Source organism: Astatotilapia calliptera, chromosome 14, assembly GCF_964374335.1.
Source record: "Astatotilapia calliptera chromosome 14, fAstCal68.1, whole genome shotgun sequence".
Classification (NCBI taxonomy): Eukaryota; Metazoa; Chordata; class Actinopteri; order Cichliformes; family Cichlidae; genus Astatotilapia; species Astatotilapia calliptera.
In genome coordinates this window covers 18,318,614-18,335,470 of record NC_137435.1, presented here as the reverse complement: position 1 = coordinate 18,335,470, position 16,857 = coordinate 18,318,614, and the positions used below count along the sequence as shown (strand labels likewise).

At 41.0% G+C, this 16,857-nt stretch overlaps 1 protein-coding gene across 3 annotated transcripts in view; it reads left to right on the top strand.

Moving 5' to 3' along the window:
• Positions 1-16,857, top strand: part of sik2b (salt-inducible kinase 2b) — a 46,998-nt gene that overhangs the window by 15,062 nt on the left and 15,079 nt on the right. For all 3 annotated transcript variants that reach the window (XM_026193437.2, XM_026193436.2, XM_080288709.1), the window contains 3 exons: positions 10,174-10,335; positions 16,108-16,232; positions 16,712-16,835. In XM_026193437.2, coding sequence (XP_026049222.1) covers positions 10,174-10,335; positions 16,108-16,232; positions 16,712-16,835 — 411 coding nt within the window. The remainder of the gene's footprint in view (positions 1-10,173; positions 10,336-16,107; positions 16,233-16,711; positions 16,836-16,857) is intronic.

Below are 16,857 nucleotides of genomic sequence, written 5' to 3'. Positions count from 1 at the left end.
GCATGTTTGTGTCTGGAACCGCAAAGACAAAGAAGCGGATCTGGGTTTGGCACCAAGAGGCGGAGAGTGATGGGTTCATTCTTGCAAAAGGGTGGGTGGGCACAGCATAGGCATCGATGCCAGCTCGCTGATGTGCTTTGTGTCTGTCTGTCAGTCAGTCAGTCTGCTGCTCCACAGTCTGCCTCGACACCACAGGATGGATCAAACCTGGAAATTGGGTCAACCACAAATAAAGCAGAGTTGCAGAGAGCAGAAGCAGTAAGGGAGAGGAGGCAGAAGAGAATGGAGGCGAGAGCAGGGGACATCCATTTGAATTTGGAAGGTGGTGAGGAAATGTAGGGCATGCATATTTAAGAAAGCACTGCTGGAGAGAGGGGAGTATAATAGCTGGCAGTGAGTAAAATCACTCATGCAGATCTCTGTCTGGGTGTTGGGAAGGGAATGAGATACAGAGTGTGTTGACTTCAAAGGAGTACTCAAGCTATTTTTGAAAAACAGTTACTTAGACTGTCAATTTCAATTTTCCCGTGAGCCATCCTTCATATTGCTTGGTCACTTTTCAGCAGATCTGTCAGCCATCAGAAGCTTGGACTTCAGTGACATCAAAAGACAAACGGATGACTTAAAAAAAAAACTAGAAGTACTTGCAAGCTTTGAAGGCAAAAATATACCTTATATAAGTCTGTATATAGATCTTTCAGATACATGTGGTAATAAGCCTGAACTATAGATATTTCCTCAATAAAATTAGAAATAATAAAGAAAGAAGAAAAAGAAGAAATGCAGGGACATTTAATTCTACCGTTCTACAAAGACTTTTCAAGGTCATCTCACCAACTGCTCTTCGATCAACTAATTAGTGTCAGGGTGGCTTCTCAAAAGTTTTAAGTATGCATTACTTATTTGTACGCTTCAAAAAGCATACTTTCCATAAAGAGCACAACTAACTTGTTACTGTACTTGTGACATTACTCCACAACATCACTTGAGATGCATTGCTATGTAATTGCTGGTTAACAGTACAGCATAATTATGCCCACATGTCAACACAAATTCATATTAAAGGTGATTCTTGCCAAACAAATGTCTCTGTACCTTTCTGCATTTTTTTTTTCAAATCCACTGTCAGTGGTCAGGTGATTGTTACTTGAGAACATATGAAAATATGCATATATGCCTTAATATACTCTGCCCATAATGGCAATGCACTGCATTTCAATTAAATCTGACCACAGTAATTTGTTATCCCCAACACTGCAGCTAACCAAACTGAAGCTACGCAATTAATGCAGTCAGTACCAGTGCTTTCTATTATGCAGAAAGCACTAAATAGATAAAGAGATGTCTTGTGTATATATACTTTATAAATGGGAATGGGACTTATATTTGGTGTTCTTACTTGACTTAAAGGTTGTGTTTGAATAGTGTACCCCCCATCCCATGGAGGTACACTTTCAGAACTTTGTGAAAGTGCATTCAGATTCTTTTATCACTGTGTTTCTCCTTTCTTATGTCCTCATGAATTCCTCCACGTCTTTGCTTGACCTCCGTAAGACTTTCCATTGAGGTCAAGGAGGGTATTTTGGAGAAACCCTGGAACTTTGTGTGACGATTTCAAGTACTGTTCATGTAGACTAGTTAAACCAACCTCTGCATTGTGCAGATGATAATATATGGAAAATCAAAGAAGCGCATTCTACTTGTGTGTGTGAATGTAATCATTGCTATCTAAATTCCAGTAGATAAGGTAATATATATGGCTTTTTGAACAGGGATAGGGGTTAAGCATGAGCTTGCTGACTTCCTGTGTTTTGAAAGAAGTAATCCAAAGTATTTTTAGTTGAGCGACAGGCAGATTTTTCCACAGAAGTTTTCAAGGAGCCAAAAAAGAAAGAAATTAATAATAATAATAGTTTAAAAAAAAAATGTTAGAAAAAAAAATGTGCCAGACTTAACCTGATATGTTTGTCTGCATTTGAGCTCAGCTAATTTACTCCTGTCTTCAGTGTGAGTTCAGACATTCGGAAGCAATGTAAGTTTTAATGATTGATAAAACTGTGTGTGTGTGTGTGTGTGTGTGTGTGTGTGTGTGTGTGTGTATATGTGTGTATATATATTAGATGTGTGCATTTTCACACCAAGTACAGGTGTTGTCATCACAGCTTTAACACCTCACTCCGATTACTTTACAAGCTCACCTTCATATTTTATATTTATCTCAACAGTAGTTTATCATTTTTAGTGGCACTGCTATTAATCATCTAGGTAACACGCTAGCAAGGCTAATGTGAACTACATGATCTTGCATGTCAAACATCAGTGTCAGAACCTTTAATGCGTTTCATTTTTTTCTTTTTAGGGTCTTGGAACCCACACTCAAAATACGCATGATTGACAGACTACAGCATACCTGAATACAGCTTTATTTTTCATCAAGTAAATATGCTCACAGGCCTATGTAGAGTCAGGTGTTAGCGCTATAAAATCCCTTTTGATTAAGCTCTTTCTACAGACTTTGCCCTCGTCATGAAATATCAGCATACAACGATATGGCAGAATGTTATTTTTATGGGTCATTTATATGTCGAGGCTTTCAAAACAACATATTCTAGCTCATCTCACTTTCGGGTCACATGAAGACATCTGTAAGTAAAATCCCAGCTCCAGATATAAAGTAACGTAGATATTGCATGCTATACATTTGTATCTGAATGTTATAGTATGTCAAGATGGATTTATTTAAGTGTGATTCAGTGTCCTTGACTTCTAAATGCCTCCCATGTGGCTGCAACTAATTGCCGTTTTTCTTGTGGATTGGTCTGCCGTTGCTTTTTGGATTTGTTATAATTGTCAGAATGTAGTCTGACGTGTTGAAATGTTAGTGTTACAGTGGGGCAAAAAAGTATTTAGTCAGCCACCGATTGTGCAAGTTCCCCAACTTAAAATGATGACAGAGGTCAGTAATTTGCACCAGAGGTACACTTCAACTGTGAGAGGCAGAATGTGAAAAAAAATCCATGAATTCACATGGTAGGATTTGTAAAGAATTTATTCGTAAATTAGGGTGGAAAATAAGTATTTAGTCACCTCAAACAAGGAAAATCTCTGGCTCTCACAGACCTGTAACGTCTTCTGTAAGAAGCTTTTCTGTCCCCCACTCGTTACCTGTATGAATGGCACCTGTTTGAACTCATCATCTGTATAAAAGACACCTGTCCACAGCCTCAAACAGTCAGACTCCAAACTCCGCCATGGCCAAGACCAAAGAGCTTTCGAAGGACACCAGGAAAAGTATTGTAGACCTGCACCAGACTGGGAAGAGTGAATCTACAATAGGCAAGCAGCTTGGTGTGAAAAAATCAACTGTGGGAGCAATCATCAGAAAATGGAAGACATACAAGACCACTGATAATCTCCCTCGATCTGGGGCTCCACGCAAGATCTCATCCCGTGGGGTCAAAATGATCATGAGAACGGTGAGCAAAGATCCCAGAACCACACGGGGGGACCTGGTGAACGACCTGCAGAGAGCTGGGACCAAAGTAACAAAGGTTACCATCAGTAACACACTACAACGGCAGGGAATCAAATCCCGCAGTGCCAGACGTGTTCCGCTGCTGAAGCCAGTGCATGTCCAGGCCCGTCTGAAGTTTGCCAGAGAGCACATGGATGATACAGCAGAGGATTGGGAGAATGTCATGTGGTCAGATGAACCCAAAGTAGAACTTTTTGGTATAAACTCAAATCGTCGTGTTTGGAGGAAGAAGAATACTGAGTTGCATCCCAAGAACACCATACCTACTGTGAAGCATGGGGGTGGAAACATCATGCTATGGGGCTGTTTTTCTGCCAAGGGGACAGGACGACTGATCCGTGTTAAGGACAGAATGAATGGGGCCATGTATCGTGAGATTTTGAGCCAAAACCTCCTTCCATCAGTGAGAACCTTGAAGATGAAACGAGGCTGGGTCTTCCAACATGACAATGATCCAAAACACACCGCCCGGGCAACAAAGGAGTGGCTCCGTAAGAAGCATTTGAAAGTCCTGGAGTGGCCTAGCCAGTCTCCAGACCTCAACCCCATAGAAAATCTGTGGCGGGAGTTGAAAGTCCGTGTTGCTTGGCGACAGCCCCAAAACATCACTGCTCTCGAGAAGATCTGCATGGAGGAATGGGCCAAAATACCAGCTACTGTGTGTGCAAACCTGGTAAAGACCTATAGTAAACGTTTGACCTCTGTTATTGCCAACAAAGGTTATGTTACAAAGTATTGAGTTGTATTTTTGTTATTGACCAAATACTTATTTTCCACCCTGATTTACGAATAAATTCTTTACAAATCCTACCATGTGAATTCATGGATTGTTTTTTTCACATTCTGTCTCTCACAGTTGAAGTGTACCTCTGGTGCAAATTACTGACCTCTGTCATCATTTTAAGTGGGGGAACTTGCACAATCGGTGGCTGACTAAATACTTTTTTGCCCCACTGTATCTGATCACTGAACCCACTACAGTATAGAAGAAACTACTTCTGGGTTCTGCCTCATTCACAAGGGGTTGCCAGAGTGGGTAACTTCATATGTTTTGGGGTGTTTTTTCACCAGCTGCCCTTCCTGGGGGATTTATATCTACTCCCGGGATCAAACCGGGAGACTTTCCGTTTTAGACAATGTGTAAATCACTATACCAGGGATGTCTTACTCATTTTACATCCTGGGCCATAGACAGTCCACTTTGAACTTAAGTGGGCTAGACCAGTGAAACCTGCCTTTTTTTTTTTTTCCCCGTGTAAAGAAGTCTAATTACATATTTAATCCCTGAGATGTTTTAATATAAGAAAAAAGAAGTGCAGTTTCACAGTACATCTGTTTTTCTACTTGATAAAATGCTGCCATAGTAAATAAAGTCTGTCAACATGAGTCTGAGAAAGAAATGTCCTTTTTACCCCTCATTGGTAAATTGTCGTCACCCTGCTAGGCAGACGGCGTGGACACCTAAGTTTGAGAACAAGGTGATGTAGGATTTTGAAATGATACTATATGTGCAGCTACTGAAAATCTCAGAAAAGCTTGAATCTCGTTGACCTTGAGGTCAAGGTCAGAGGTCTAGTTTGCTGAAAATCTTGTGAATAGGATAACTCGAATGCAGCGATGTAGGATTTTCAAATTGTGTGTCTACTAGGAGATTCACATTGGCAATCACCAGCAATTTTTACTGTAAAAGGCATAAATTTGTATGGTGTGTATGGTAATATGGTGAAAACCAAGAAACCTTCTTTTATTTTATTGTTTATTTGTTACTTATTTACCACTCTGTAGTATGAATGGCCATGGGGGAGCGCTTTATCAGTCAGAGAAGCTGCAAAACCCGTGAAAATACATTTAAAAGTCCAAATGTATGCCCTTCTTCACATTTTCGAAAGCCGCCAAACGGGTTAGATTGGAGTCTTTGACAACCGATTCTGGCCCCAGGCCTTTTGTTTGACACCCCTGCACAGCACTATGGAGCCATTCAAAGGGTACTTCAAAATACACATACCTACATTTTTGATTTTTGTTTTTTTTTAAGGTAATTCCAACAAATGTAGGTACAAAAGTTTGTTTCTTCCTTTTAAAAATAAGTATTGGAATAAAGGATTGCCAAGACATTGGTATTACTTGATCACCTAATCCAACCCTGAATGTGTTTTTAAAAACACATGTCCTAGTTAAATAACCAGTAAGTTTCAATGGGAGGGGCTTACAGTAAATAGGTGGAGTATGTAGGTTTAAGATGTGGGCTTTGTTTCTCCAGATAAAACAGAGGTGTTATTTTTATGTGTGTATTTATAAGTATCCAAAGAAGGACAAGTGAGGTCAACTATAACCACCAGAAGCTGCAGCTGATGTTTGGCTGATTGGTACTTGCATGACATGGCATTGCTCTGTTCCAATTGGCTCTGTTCCCCTTTAACCCCTTTGGTGTGCCAGTATTAAATCAACACAAGCATCCATCACCGTGCATATAGATGTGACTTTAATGAGGCCGTCGTATTTAAGTGGTTAGGGTATCAGTTACTGATGTGGAAACGGAGTGTGCGACCGTGTGCCCCATGTCCTCTGCGCTCACACACACTCGCATGTATACACGCTCCCAGCGCCTGGCCCACGGTGTTATCTGAAGTCTGTCCAGCAAGCCGGTCTGTACCCATGATGTTGGTCCCCTTCAAACCTGAGCAGCTGTTGAGAGATTTAGCTCCTCACGCAGCTCTCAGCAGAAGTGGAACACAGTGGCTTTTGAGCTGTTCCCTAATACCCCTATGATTCATACTTGTTCTGTTCGCTTTCCCAGAATGCCACTCTGCATGCCTCACTGTGCTGAGGTCCTTACCCTCACCAACATTGTATCAGTGGATTACTCATCCTTCCACTGGGGCAACATGCTGCATACTGTGTGTGTGTGTGTGTGTGTGTGTGTGTGTGTGTGTGTTGTACAGTGTTGTTTGCTTAAACAGTAATGGCTTGTTTTTCCAGTGTGACTGCAGAACAAGCAGTAGCAACACCGTGCTGCTGTTCATACAGAGCTAAGATACGCTTTAGTGTTCAGCGTTTGGTTTGTTGAGCATTTCAGTGTAAAAGCAGTCAGGCGGTGTTCTTTCCAGAGCTGCAAACAATAGTCAGTTGATCAAGCAGTCATTGAGAGAAATTAATCTGCAGCTGTTTTAGGCTTTAAATTGATTTCTTTCTCTTGTTTTTTCTTTAACAAAATTACTTTTACACTAGGTTTTGCATGAAGAAGAGTGTGCAACACCACAGGAAAAATAGAAGTCTTACCTGTCTCTGTAATGGCTGCAAGGAACCCTGCTTTGACTCTTTACCCCATAAAGATGACCTTCCCTTCCCTTAATGGCGGGTTTTGACACCTAAGTACATATATATATATATATCAATAAAGATGTGGTTTGGGTGACCATTAGAATAGTTTCTGTGCTTTTCCAAGGGTAGCTACACAGGCACAGACAACCCTCACTTATTTCTGATGCAAACCTCATCATTTTTGTCTTATAAGCAGGCCTGAAATGTGAGAGAAAGACCTTCAGTGTATCCCTAGTTGGTTTTCAAGGGGTAAAGAGTTAAACCAACCACTTTGTACAATTTTAGGCTCTGTAACAGTATGGCGAGTATTTATGTTGACCCATAAAGAAGGCTTTAAAGACCAAGAAAAGGAGAGGTTATGTCCTGAAATGGTTTTTATTTTAGATTGCTGTTTTCCACAGGTGCAACCTTGGACCTGCCCAACACATTCCCCTCCCCAGTGTGTTTTTTGATTAGCACCATTGCTTGAAAATTCCCCCATTCATTAAAGAGACCTACTCTTATGGAATTTGTCAGCCACTCGCTAATAAGGTTTTCTCATTCTGTTGCTATCTATCACACACAATTTTAATATCGGGGCTTTGAGATGCAGGGCTGTGTAGATGAGGTGTAGTGTGATGCACGATGGTGGCCTCAACACGTATGCTTTGAATATTTTATGTTTATTGACTGCACACATCTGAAAAAAGTCAACTAAATTGACTTTTAAAGAGGCTTAGTATGACTTTGCTGTGCCTGTAAGTACAGGGTGGGCCATTTATATGGATACACCATAATAAAATGGGAATGGTTGGTGATATTAAAGTCCTGTTTGTGGCACATTAGTATATGTGAGGGGGCAAACTCCTCAAGATGGGTGGTGACCATGGTGGCCATTTAGAAGTCGGCCATCTTGGATACAACTTTTGTTTTTTCAATAGGAAGAGGGCCATGTGACACATCAAACTTATTGGTAATGTCACAAGAAAAACAATGGTGTGCTTGGTTTCAAGGTAACTTTATTCTTTCACGAGTTATTTACAAGTTACTGACCACTTATAAAATGTGTTCAATGTGCTGCCCATTGTGTTGGATTGTCAATGCAACAGTCTTCTCCCACTCTTCACACACTGATAGCAACACCGCAGGAGAAATGCCAGCACAGGCATCCAGTATCCGTAGTTTCAGGTGCTGCACATCTCGTATCTTCACACCATAGACAATTGCCTTCAGATGACCCCAAAGATAAAAGTCTAAGAGGGTCGGATCGGGAGACCTTGGGGGCCATTCAACTGGCCCACGACGACCAATCCACTTTCCAGGAAACTGTTCATCTAGGAATGCTCGGACCTGGCACCCATAATGTGGTGGTGCACCATGTTGCTGGAAAAACTCAGGGAACGTGCCAGCTTCAGTGCGTAAAGAGGGAAACACATCATCATGTAGCAATTTCAAATATCCAGTGGCCTTGAGGTTTCCATTGATGAAGAATGGACCCACTATCGTTGTACCACACCAAACCATCACTTTTGTTGTTCCAACAGTCTTGGAGGGATCCATCCAATGTGGGTTAGTGTCAGACCAATAGCGGTGGTTTTGTTTGTTAATTTCACCATTCACAAAATTTTACCTCATCACTGAACAAAATCTTCTGCGTGAACTGAGGGTCCAGTTCCTATTTTTGTTTTGCCCATTCTGCCACTGATGTTTCTTCATTAGTGACAGAACTGTCACTAATGACCCGATTACTACGTTCACCGGATATCAACACAATTTCGATCCGCTCCTCACGTGTTAACCTCTTCAACATGTCAATGGCTGTGAACAAAGAGAAACCTGTAAATAACTCATGAAAGAATAAAGTTACATTGAAACCAAGCACACCATTGTTTTTCTTGTGACATTACCAATAATTTTAATGTGTCACATGGCCCTCTTCCTATGGAAAAAAACAAAAGTTGTATCCAAGATGGCCGACTTCTAAATGGCCACCATGGTCACCACCCATCTTGAGGAGTTTGTCCCCTCACATATACTAATGTACCACAAACAGGACTTTGATATCACCAACCATTCCCATTTTATTACAGTGTATCCATATAAATGGCCCACCCTGTAGTTTATGTGCACACCACTGAAATGACAGCGACATGAAAAGGAAATCATATCAGGTATGTCTAACGAGTTAAAAGACAAAAGCAAAACATTGTTTTTATTGTCTCAATCAAATCAAGCTGCCAGTCTTCATCTGCTTCCTGATTACAAAAATGCTCTCTTATGAAACTGACCTAGTGGGTCTTCCTATAATTACATTCCTCATGATTTTGTGTTGGTGGGGTTTGTTGTGGTTGTTGTGCATTGTTGTCAGGTTTAGTTGCTGGTCTGTAACCATGCCAGCTGGAAGGACAGGCAGCAGAGTGTCCTATCTTGTTTGCCACTGAGTGTGAATTGAAGAGTTAGCAAGCTATCTGGACAGAGAGGTGTGAAGAGGAGCCCTGCCGACAGCAACAAACGCCACACTTTTCAAAGTTCACAGGGCTGTAAAAAAGAAAAAAAACATCATACATCTTGTAAAATAGTCTGTCGAGACAAACTTCACACAACGGTAAGGGCAGAGGGAGAGCACACCATGAGAGAAAGGTCAGCGATCTGAGCGCTTGGAAAAAGACGACGGCAAAATTTATGACTGTGGCTCTCCAGAGAGAGAATCGACTGTGGTTTCTTGTGTCTTTCTAAACAACCACAAACTCACTCTTTGGTCCTGCTGTGTGCAGAGTGTGTGCTAAGCAGATAAACTGCTAAATCCAGTGTTTTTGCTTCTCATTGGAAAAAGAGCTCAGTTTGTATTTATTTCAGTATCCTATTAAACCGACCCCTAACTTACAAGCTGAGCAGTGTGCGCTAATCTAGGCATTATATAGCAGAAGACCTGTTCTCGGAAACTTCTGTCTCCGCTTTCCTCGTTCCACTATGACAACACAGTGCATTCTTTGCTGTCAGCCAATGCCTACTCACGCATGCACACGCGGGGCTAAAGCAGGGGTCTCCAAAGAAAAAAATACATTTTGCATCTTGCTCTCAATGAGCTCACAAAACATGCTGTAATGTAGAGCAGCTGTAAGCTACCACTGGCACCAAGCCCGCACCTCATCAAAACCTATTATACTTTCAGCACAACCACTCGGTTGAATGAAGAAATTCTACTTTTATTGCATTCTTTTCAACTGTATAGTGATACCTTAATACGTGTTCGGAAGGCCTGTAGAGCCAGGTTATGTAATCAATTAAAAAAATGATATAGACTAACATGACACGTCACCTCTTTCCAATGTCTGCAGACTATCTGGCAAAGCATGGCCGTCTCAGTGAGCTAGAGGCCAGGAGGAAGTTCTGGCAGATCCTGTCAGCGGTTGAGTACTGCCACAACCGGAACATCGTTCACAGAGACCTGAAGGCTGAGAATCTGCTGCTGGATGGCCATATGAACATCAAGATTGCAGGTAACACATTGCACAGGGGACCCATAAACTCAGTAGATGAAAAATCCAGGATCTTCGCATGAGTTTTTGATGTATTGCCTGTCATGATCTCAGCGCTCGTGGAGTTCAGAAATGTCTTCACTGCCTGCTTAGGTCATTTTTTGCAGTGTTGAGAATTGGTCAGAGGTTGCTTGCAAGATAGCTGTTTGCCGACAGATCCCATGACAGACATCTTAAAAGCTTAAAGGCCTGTGTTACTTTTTCAAAACAGATAATCAGAGGAACTTAAAAATGTTTCCCTGGTGACTCTTGAGTGTAAAAACATGAAAAATGGAGGACAAAGTGAAGAACAGACCCAGAGGCAGATATTTGAGGCTAAGCTGTAAGTCTGTAGTACAGGCATCAAAGTGTAATTATTAAGCAGCTGGTGTTTAGAGCTAGCTTGTGGGAATGTCACCCCGCTGCCTTGTCCCAGAGCGGAGAAGGGGAAGGCTGGGGTAGTCGCAGGGACGTTCTTAGGTTTAATAGAAGAGGAGCTAGGGTGATGGGATTGACTAGCTGCTTTGGAGACAGAGTATCGGATAAGGGGATGAAGGAAGAATGATAAGGAGCGTGCATAGCAGGGTGGCAGGCCTTCAGTTAGTACCATGCTATGAGCGAGTCTGAGGTTTATCTGAGGCTTAATTCAGAGCTGATACTGAAATCCATCTAAGGTGAGCTGATCACATGAGAGCAGCTAAAAATACGAGTGTGAAAGGATACCAGACCCTGAATATGTGGTAGAGAAGGAAATGGCTTCCTGTCCTCAAAGGACTTCATATCATCAGCTTCAGGTAGTTGAATCAAATCCTTGTTTATGGGTGTGATAAATGCACCATTTTCTTTCTTCTGATACCAGAAAAGGGCAAAGCGGACAGAACTACAGAATAACTGTTTTCGTTGCATCATTACTCGCATCATCCTGTCCACGGTTTCTCAGAAGGGTCCAAGATGATAACCTGGAGATGTTATTACCCGAGCAGTAATTTTCACAAACATGTCTGACTCACAGCTGATTGTCCGCACAGCAGATTAGATTTGAAGCAGGAAAACAATGAACAGAACATTACCTGGCTTGTGATTAGTGAAAATTTCTCTGGGGAGGACATCATCTCCAAGGTACACGCCGTGCTCCTCTTGACTACAACATGCTCGGACAAGTTTGGTAAATGGCACATGAAGTTTAGATGAGTACAGGTGTCAGATTTGCACTGTACATGGGATCGACTCGTGTCGAGAGAGTTATAGATGTACTGTTTTTTATACTCGTGCTGAAAGGTAATGGTTATGTTTTGTTGTTAAGTAATCAGATTATTTTCAGATCTTAAGGGAAAATGTGCTTGGCCTTCTGCTATCAGGGTGCTATTGATTGACCCATTAGTTTGTTCATAAAATGTCCTTAGTTTAGTAACAACCAGACGAGCCTTCTTCACAGCCTTAAGCAGGGCTGTGCATCTTGTGTAAACTTCCGTACAAGGACAAGTTATATTGGTGAAATACAGTCTGTAGTCACAATATGAATCGAAACAATGAAGGTCGTGAGACTGATTTCTAAAGAAAACTTTGCTTAAGTAGTTTGGGAAAATTACACTTTATCTTGCTTTTAATTGTGTTTCTGTTATTTCTTTTTATTTAAAATCTTAGTTATTGTGTTATTAAATGTTATTTTGTAAATGGGTCTCCAAGATTAACAAAAAAGATTAAAATTAAATTAATATTTATATTAATAAACATTAATTGTAATGCAGTGGTTGTATAGGTTTAAAATAGAGGTTGAAAGGTATTTTTAACTGACCACACACTCACTGTCAATCAGAAGCTCATTTAGCCTTTCTGAATCCTGACATGCATTCGTCAGACATTTCATTAGGTATACCTTGCTAGTACCAGGTTGCACTCTTGCTTTCAGAGCTGCTTTATTTCTTCGTGGCATAGATTTAAGAAGGTGCTGGAAACGGTCCTCGTGGGTCTTGGTCCATATTGACACGCAGCTACTGCAGATTTTTCCAGCTGCATCTATGATGTGAATCACCTGTTCCACTACATCACAAAGGTGCTCTATTGAGATCTGGTGATTATGAAGCCTTTCGGAGTACACGTTACACCGCTACCATCAGCGTGAACTGTTTATAAAAGGCAGGAAGGAGCCACAACCACATCTACGTGTCTAAAGGCACCGAGGTGCTGCCACGCGGTTGGCTGATTACATATTTGCATTAATGAGCAGTTGAGCAAGTGTTTGGTATTTTTGTTTGTTAAAATAAACGGCTAATTAAATCTTAACATAATCAACTCTTTTTCTATTTGTCGGCTATCCGTTTTGGCACTACTCTGAATGTGTACATCCAGACAAAGTGCCAATGCTTCTGGGTTTTTCTCTTCAGTCCAGTGGTGGCTTCTAAAGGCCACCTCTGGTCAGTCTGTATGTAACTTAACAGGTGATCAGTCAAAGAAAGGTCATTCTCCTGGTGGCTGCAGAGGAAAGAGGAACAGGAGCAGCGGGGAGTGCCCTTAATGTTTTCACTTCAAACAGCCCCTTTACATTCGAGTTGACAGATTGAAAGCAATGGAAAGAGAGGAGGAGGAATAACAAAAACAAAAGCAGGCATAGGCTGCTGGTTCAGAGTAGGCGAGAACGCCGCCATTGTGGTTAAGCGGGGAAATGCACGTGTACAATGCAGTGTATACATTTCCTGTTTTTGAGCTTTATTCACTTCACGTGTTTTGATCACATTATCCAATACATGTTGTCATATCACTAAAAGGCTTTCAGCAGCTATTTGCAGCTTCATTATTTGAAGTATCCACAATGACATTGCTAAAAGTGCACCACACCCTAAAGGTGTTTCATGTCTACCTCCAGATCAGAATCACCACTCTAAATGCTTTTTGACAAGAATCTGTTTAATTAATATTAAACATTAAATTAATAACAATGTAAAAAAAATATGAAAAGTCTAATAGCTGCATAAGATTGTTCTCCCAGCTGAGCCGAGGAGAGCACACCAAATTTTACAGTGTATGTCAAATTCTCAAAATTTCAACTTTGAAGTAAGTTGAAGGAAGAAATTTTATTTTCTTTACTTGCTACATAGAAACTTACAACATGCTTCATTTCAATTCATCAAGTTTAATCATGGGAGGAAAGTTAAAGGGTGAAAAATGTTGCAGGGGAAGGAAGCAATAAGTAGGTTCAAGAATCCAGTTCAGTGTTTTGGAAAACCTGATCTAGAAGAAAAAGGAGGATAAAGAAAAGCAGCTGCAGCTACAAGTTTACTGATTCTCCATACTGCTTAAGTACCTAACTGCATCATCATACTCTTATTTTGTTTTACACGTGCAGTCTTATAAACCTTCATAGGTTCTTGCCTGTAATCTTTTAGCTAATATTATGTTAATGTTGCCGTGCGCGACACACGCCCGCTCGTGCCCCGCCCTTTCTGTAGAGCTGGGACTGCTGTTTGTAGCCTGCAGCATGCTGGAGTGTTTGACGTCAACCAGTCTGTTCAGTATTCAGCTCCATGAAATGGGTCACAGCTTCTGACGATAAACCAGCTGCACTGCTCCGCTCAGCTCTGCCTGCATCTCACATCTCGCATCTCACCTTCGCAGCAGCGTCAGACAGCAAACATACTTGTAATAAACCCACAGTGTCACGCTGCTTTAGCTCTCATTTTATTCCAGCCGCACCTGCTGCTACCTGCATTGCAGTAATTAAACGGTTCGACTACACACACTCACGTACACACTCAAAGAGCCGCTCAGCTCTGTTCACGAGTTTACCCTTTGCTAATTACTTAAACTTGATTCCTACAGGTATTTAAGCTATAATCTACTGCAGCTTTCCTTGTGTGTGCAAAAAACAAAAAAACATTTGACAGCCTGGATTCTTCATCGACTTCTTTATTTTTAAGCATTTTGCCTTTTAGAGGCACCATGCAGCAATGTTTGCTGTAGAAATGGCCAGTCTGATCACATTTTATGATGTAACTCTTGACTATCAGACCTCTGTACACCCACACAGCCTCAGTTTTTAACACTAAAACAATTTGTCACTACACAGAAAAAAGCGAAACCCCTAATAATTTACTTACCATTGTGTTTCTAGCGTTCTAAATCTGACTGAGTCATAAAGATTCTAAAAACTAGGTCTGTCCAGTTTATTTGTGAGAGTTTGCACAAAAATCCCCAGCGTGAGATCAGGAGGAGAGACAGACCCAGCCTCCGGAGGTCATAAGTTAGTGCACTCCAAAGTGCTGGTGCCAAGCCCGGGAGGGGTTTCTGGAAGGGTATAAAATCTATGCCAAATCAAATATGCGGATCCATCCGCTGTGTCGACCCTTCGGGAAATAAGGGAGCAGCCGAAAATACCTCTCACCTATTAAAGTTAGAAATGGATACTTGGTTTGGTCTGGTTTTGATTTTTGTGAAGAAAACAACAAAGTTAAAAAAACTGAACTTTAGAGAAAATTGTGTTAGCACAATTCTCTGAAGACATGGAGCTGACACAGCAAAAAATACAAATTTGTTGGTAATTAAAAGTCACATGATCCGTTCTGATTGTCTCATCAGTTTGAATTTGGCTTAAATTGGTCGATAGTTTCTTTTACATGGACTGCAAAGGATCGTGTTGAGGAATAGGGGGTTTGGGTCGCACACTGCTCATTGTGTTGTTTGTGTCTTTGCATGTGTGTGTGAACCCACATCACCTCCAGCCCCATTATGTAAGCCAGATTTTTATTTTTTTATTTTTAATCTCTTATTTATTTGTTTTGCAATACATTTTTGGTGTTTATGTAACTGTTTCGAATTATGGAAAAACGGTGGGGGTGGAGGGCTAAGTGAGCGTGATTGTCTGCTCCTGTGGCTGTCAGGCTCCGTGACGCCTTCCCATTGATAATGAACCAACTAAGCATGAAATTATTTATCCATTGTTATTTTTCCGTTACTTTTTTTTTTTTTTTTTTTTTTTTGATAGAGCAAAGAGTATTAAAAAGTCAATCCAGTCTCCAAGTTGATAAATAAAAATCAAATTCTCAAAACTAAGAAGCTATTTTTTTTTTATTTGTATAAACTGAATTAGATCTGAATCTGTTAGTTGAGAGGACCTGAGGGATGAGAAGAAGAGAACATAGGTGAAAGTCATATTGACTCGTAAGAAAATAGGTTAGCTGAGTGATTGCAGGCACACATGTTGGCTCAGTGCAATTTGTCCGATTATGCTGCAGCATTTAGTTGGATGCTAATGAAAGGCAGACATGAACTTCAAATTTATTTTGTGTCCATTTGTTCCCCTTTTTCTTTTCTTCTGATGATTAAAATCTGACTTTTAGCCATTCTAGAGGGAACCAATCAGAGAACAGCACCAATTACCTCATGTCAGCCTCCAGGGGAGGTTACCTCATACAAAGGTCCATTTCGTAAATGTACAAATATGTGGATTAAACATTGCGTTATACAGAACTTGCATGAAGACACAAAACTATGAACTGCTACTCTGAGTTTTGTGCCTTCATGCTGAATTTGATCATTTATAGTTTTCCCATTTCAACATATCACATCCACACTGTTTATGGTCTCTAAGTGCCTGAACTCTTTTTAAAACATTTTTTTTTTTTTTTTTACTTTTACGGTCACAGGGCAGAAACTGCTGGACAACAGCAGGATTTCTGTGTGCCATTACCAACTCTACAAGCCTAAATGTCTGAAACTATCTTTAATCTACTTACCGCCCTGATGTTTCGCCTTCTGCAGATTTTGGATTTGGCAACTTTTTCCAGCCCGGGAAGCCTCTGGCCACATGGTGTGGCAGCCCGCCCTATGCTGCTCCAGAGGTCTTTGAGGGACAACAGTATGAAGGCCCACAGCTGGATATTTGGGTAAAATGGCTGATTGCATAAATCGGACATCTCTTTAACACTTTGTTTTTAATAATTCCTTGTAACTGCATACCCGTGGATTGAATTTCCCTGTAATATCTTCTCAGCTCTGTTGCTGAGATTTTAAGCACCGTTTGCTTTAGTAAGCCACGTGAAGTCATCGGATGCAACTCATTTCTGAAAACGTTATTTATTCATATATTAGTGGACACAAAGTTTTGATTTCTTACAGTCAGCAGGTTTGGTTCCTGTCATGTCGTTCTGCGGTTACGTGGAATGTGATTTCCCAACCACAGTTTGTAGCCTCCTCTATATTGCAATCATTTACCGTAAGGTCGTGTGTGTGGACTCGTGCTTTAGTGGGACACGTGTGTCTGAGTTGTTTACATTTACATACCTAAGATTGATTAATCTACTGGTTGTTCTTTACTCCTATCCTCACCTTGTTTTCTTGTGTGTCCATTTTTTCATGTCTCCAGAGTATGGGGGTGGTGCTTTACGTGCTGGTGTGTGGTGCATTGCCATTTGATGGGCCCACTCTGCCTGACCTCCGGCAGAGAGTACTAGAAGGAAGGTTTCGCATCCCCTACTTCATGACTGAAGGTAAGACGAGACGGCCTCGCTT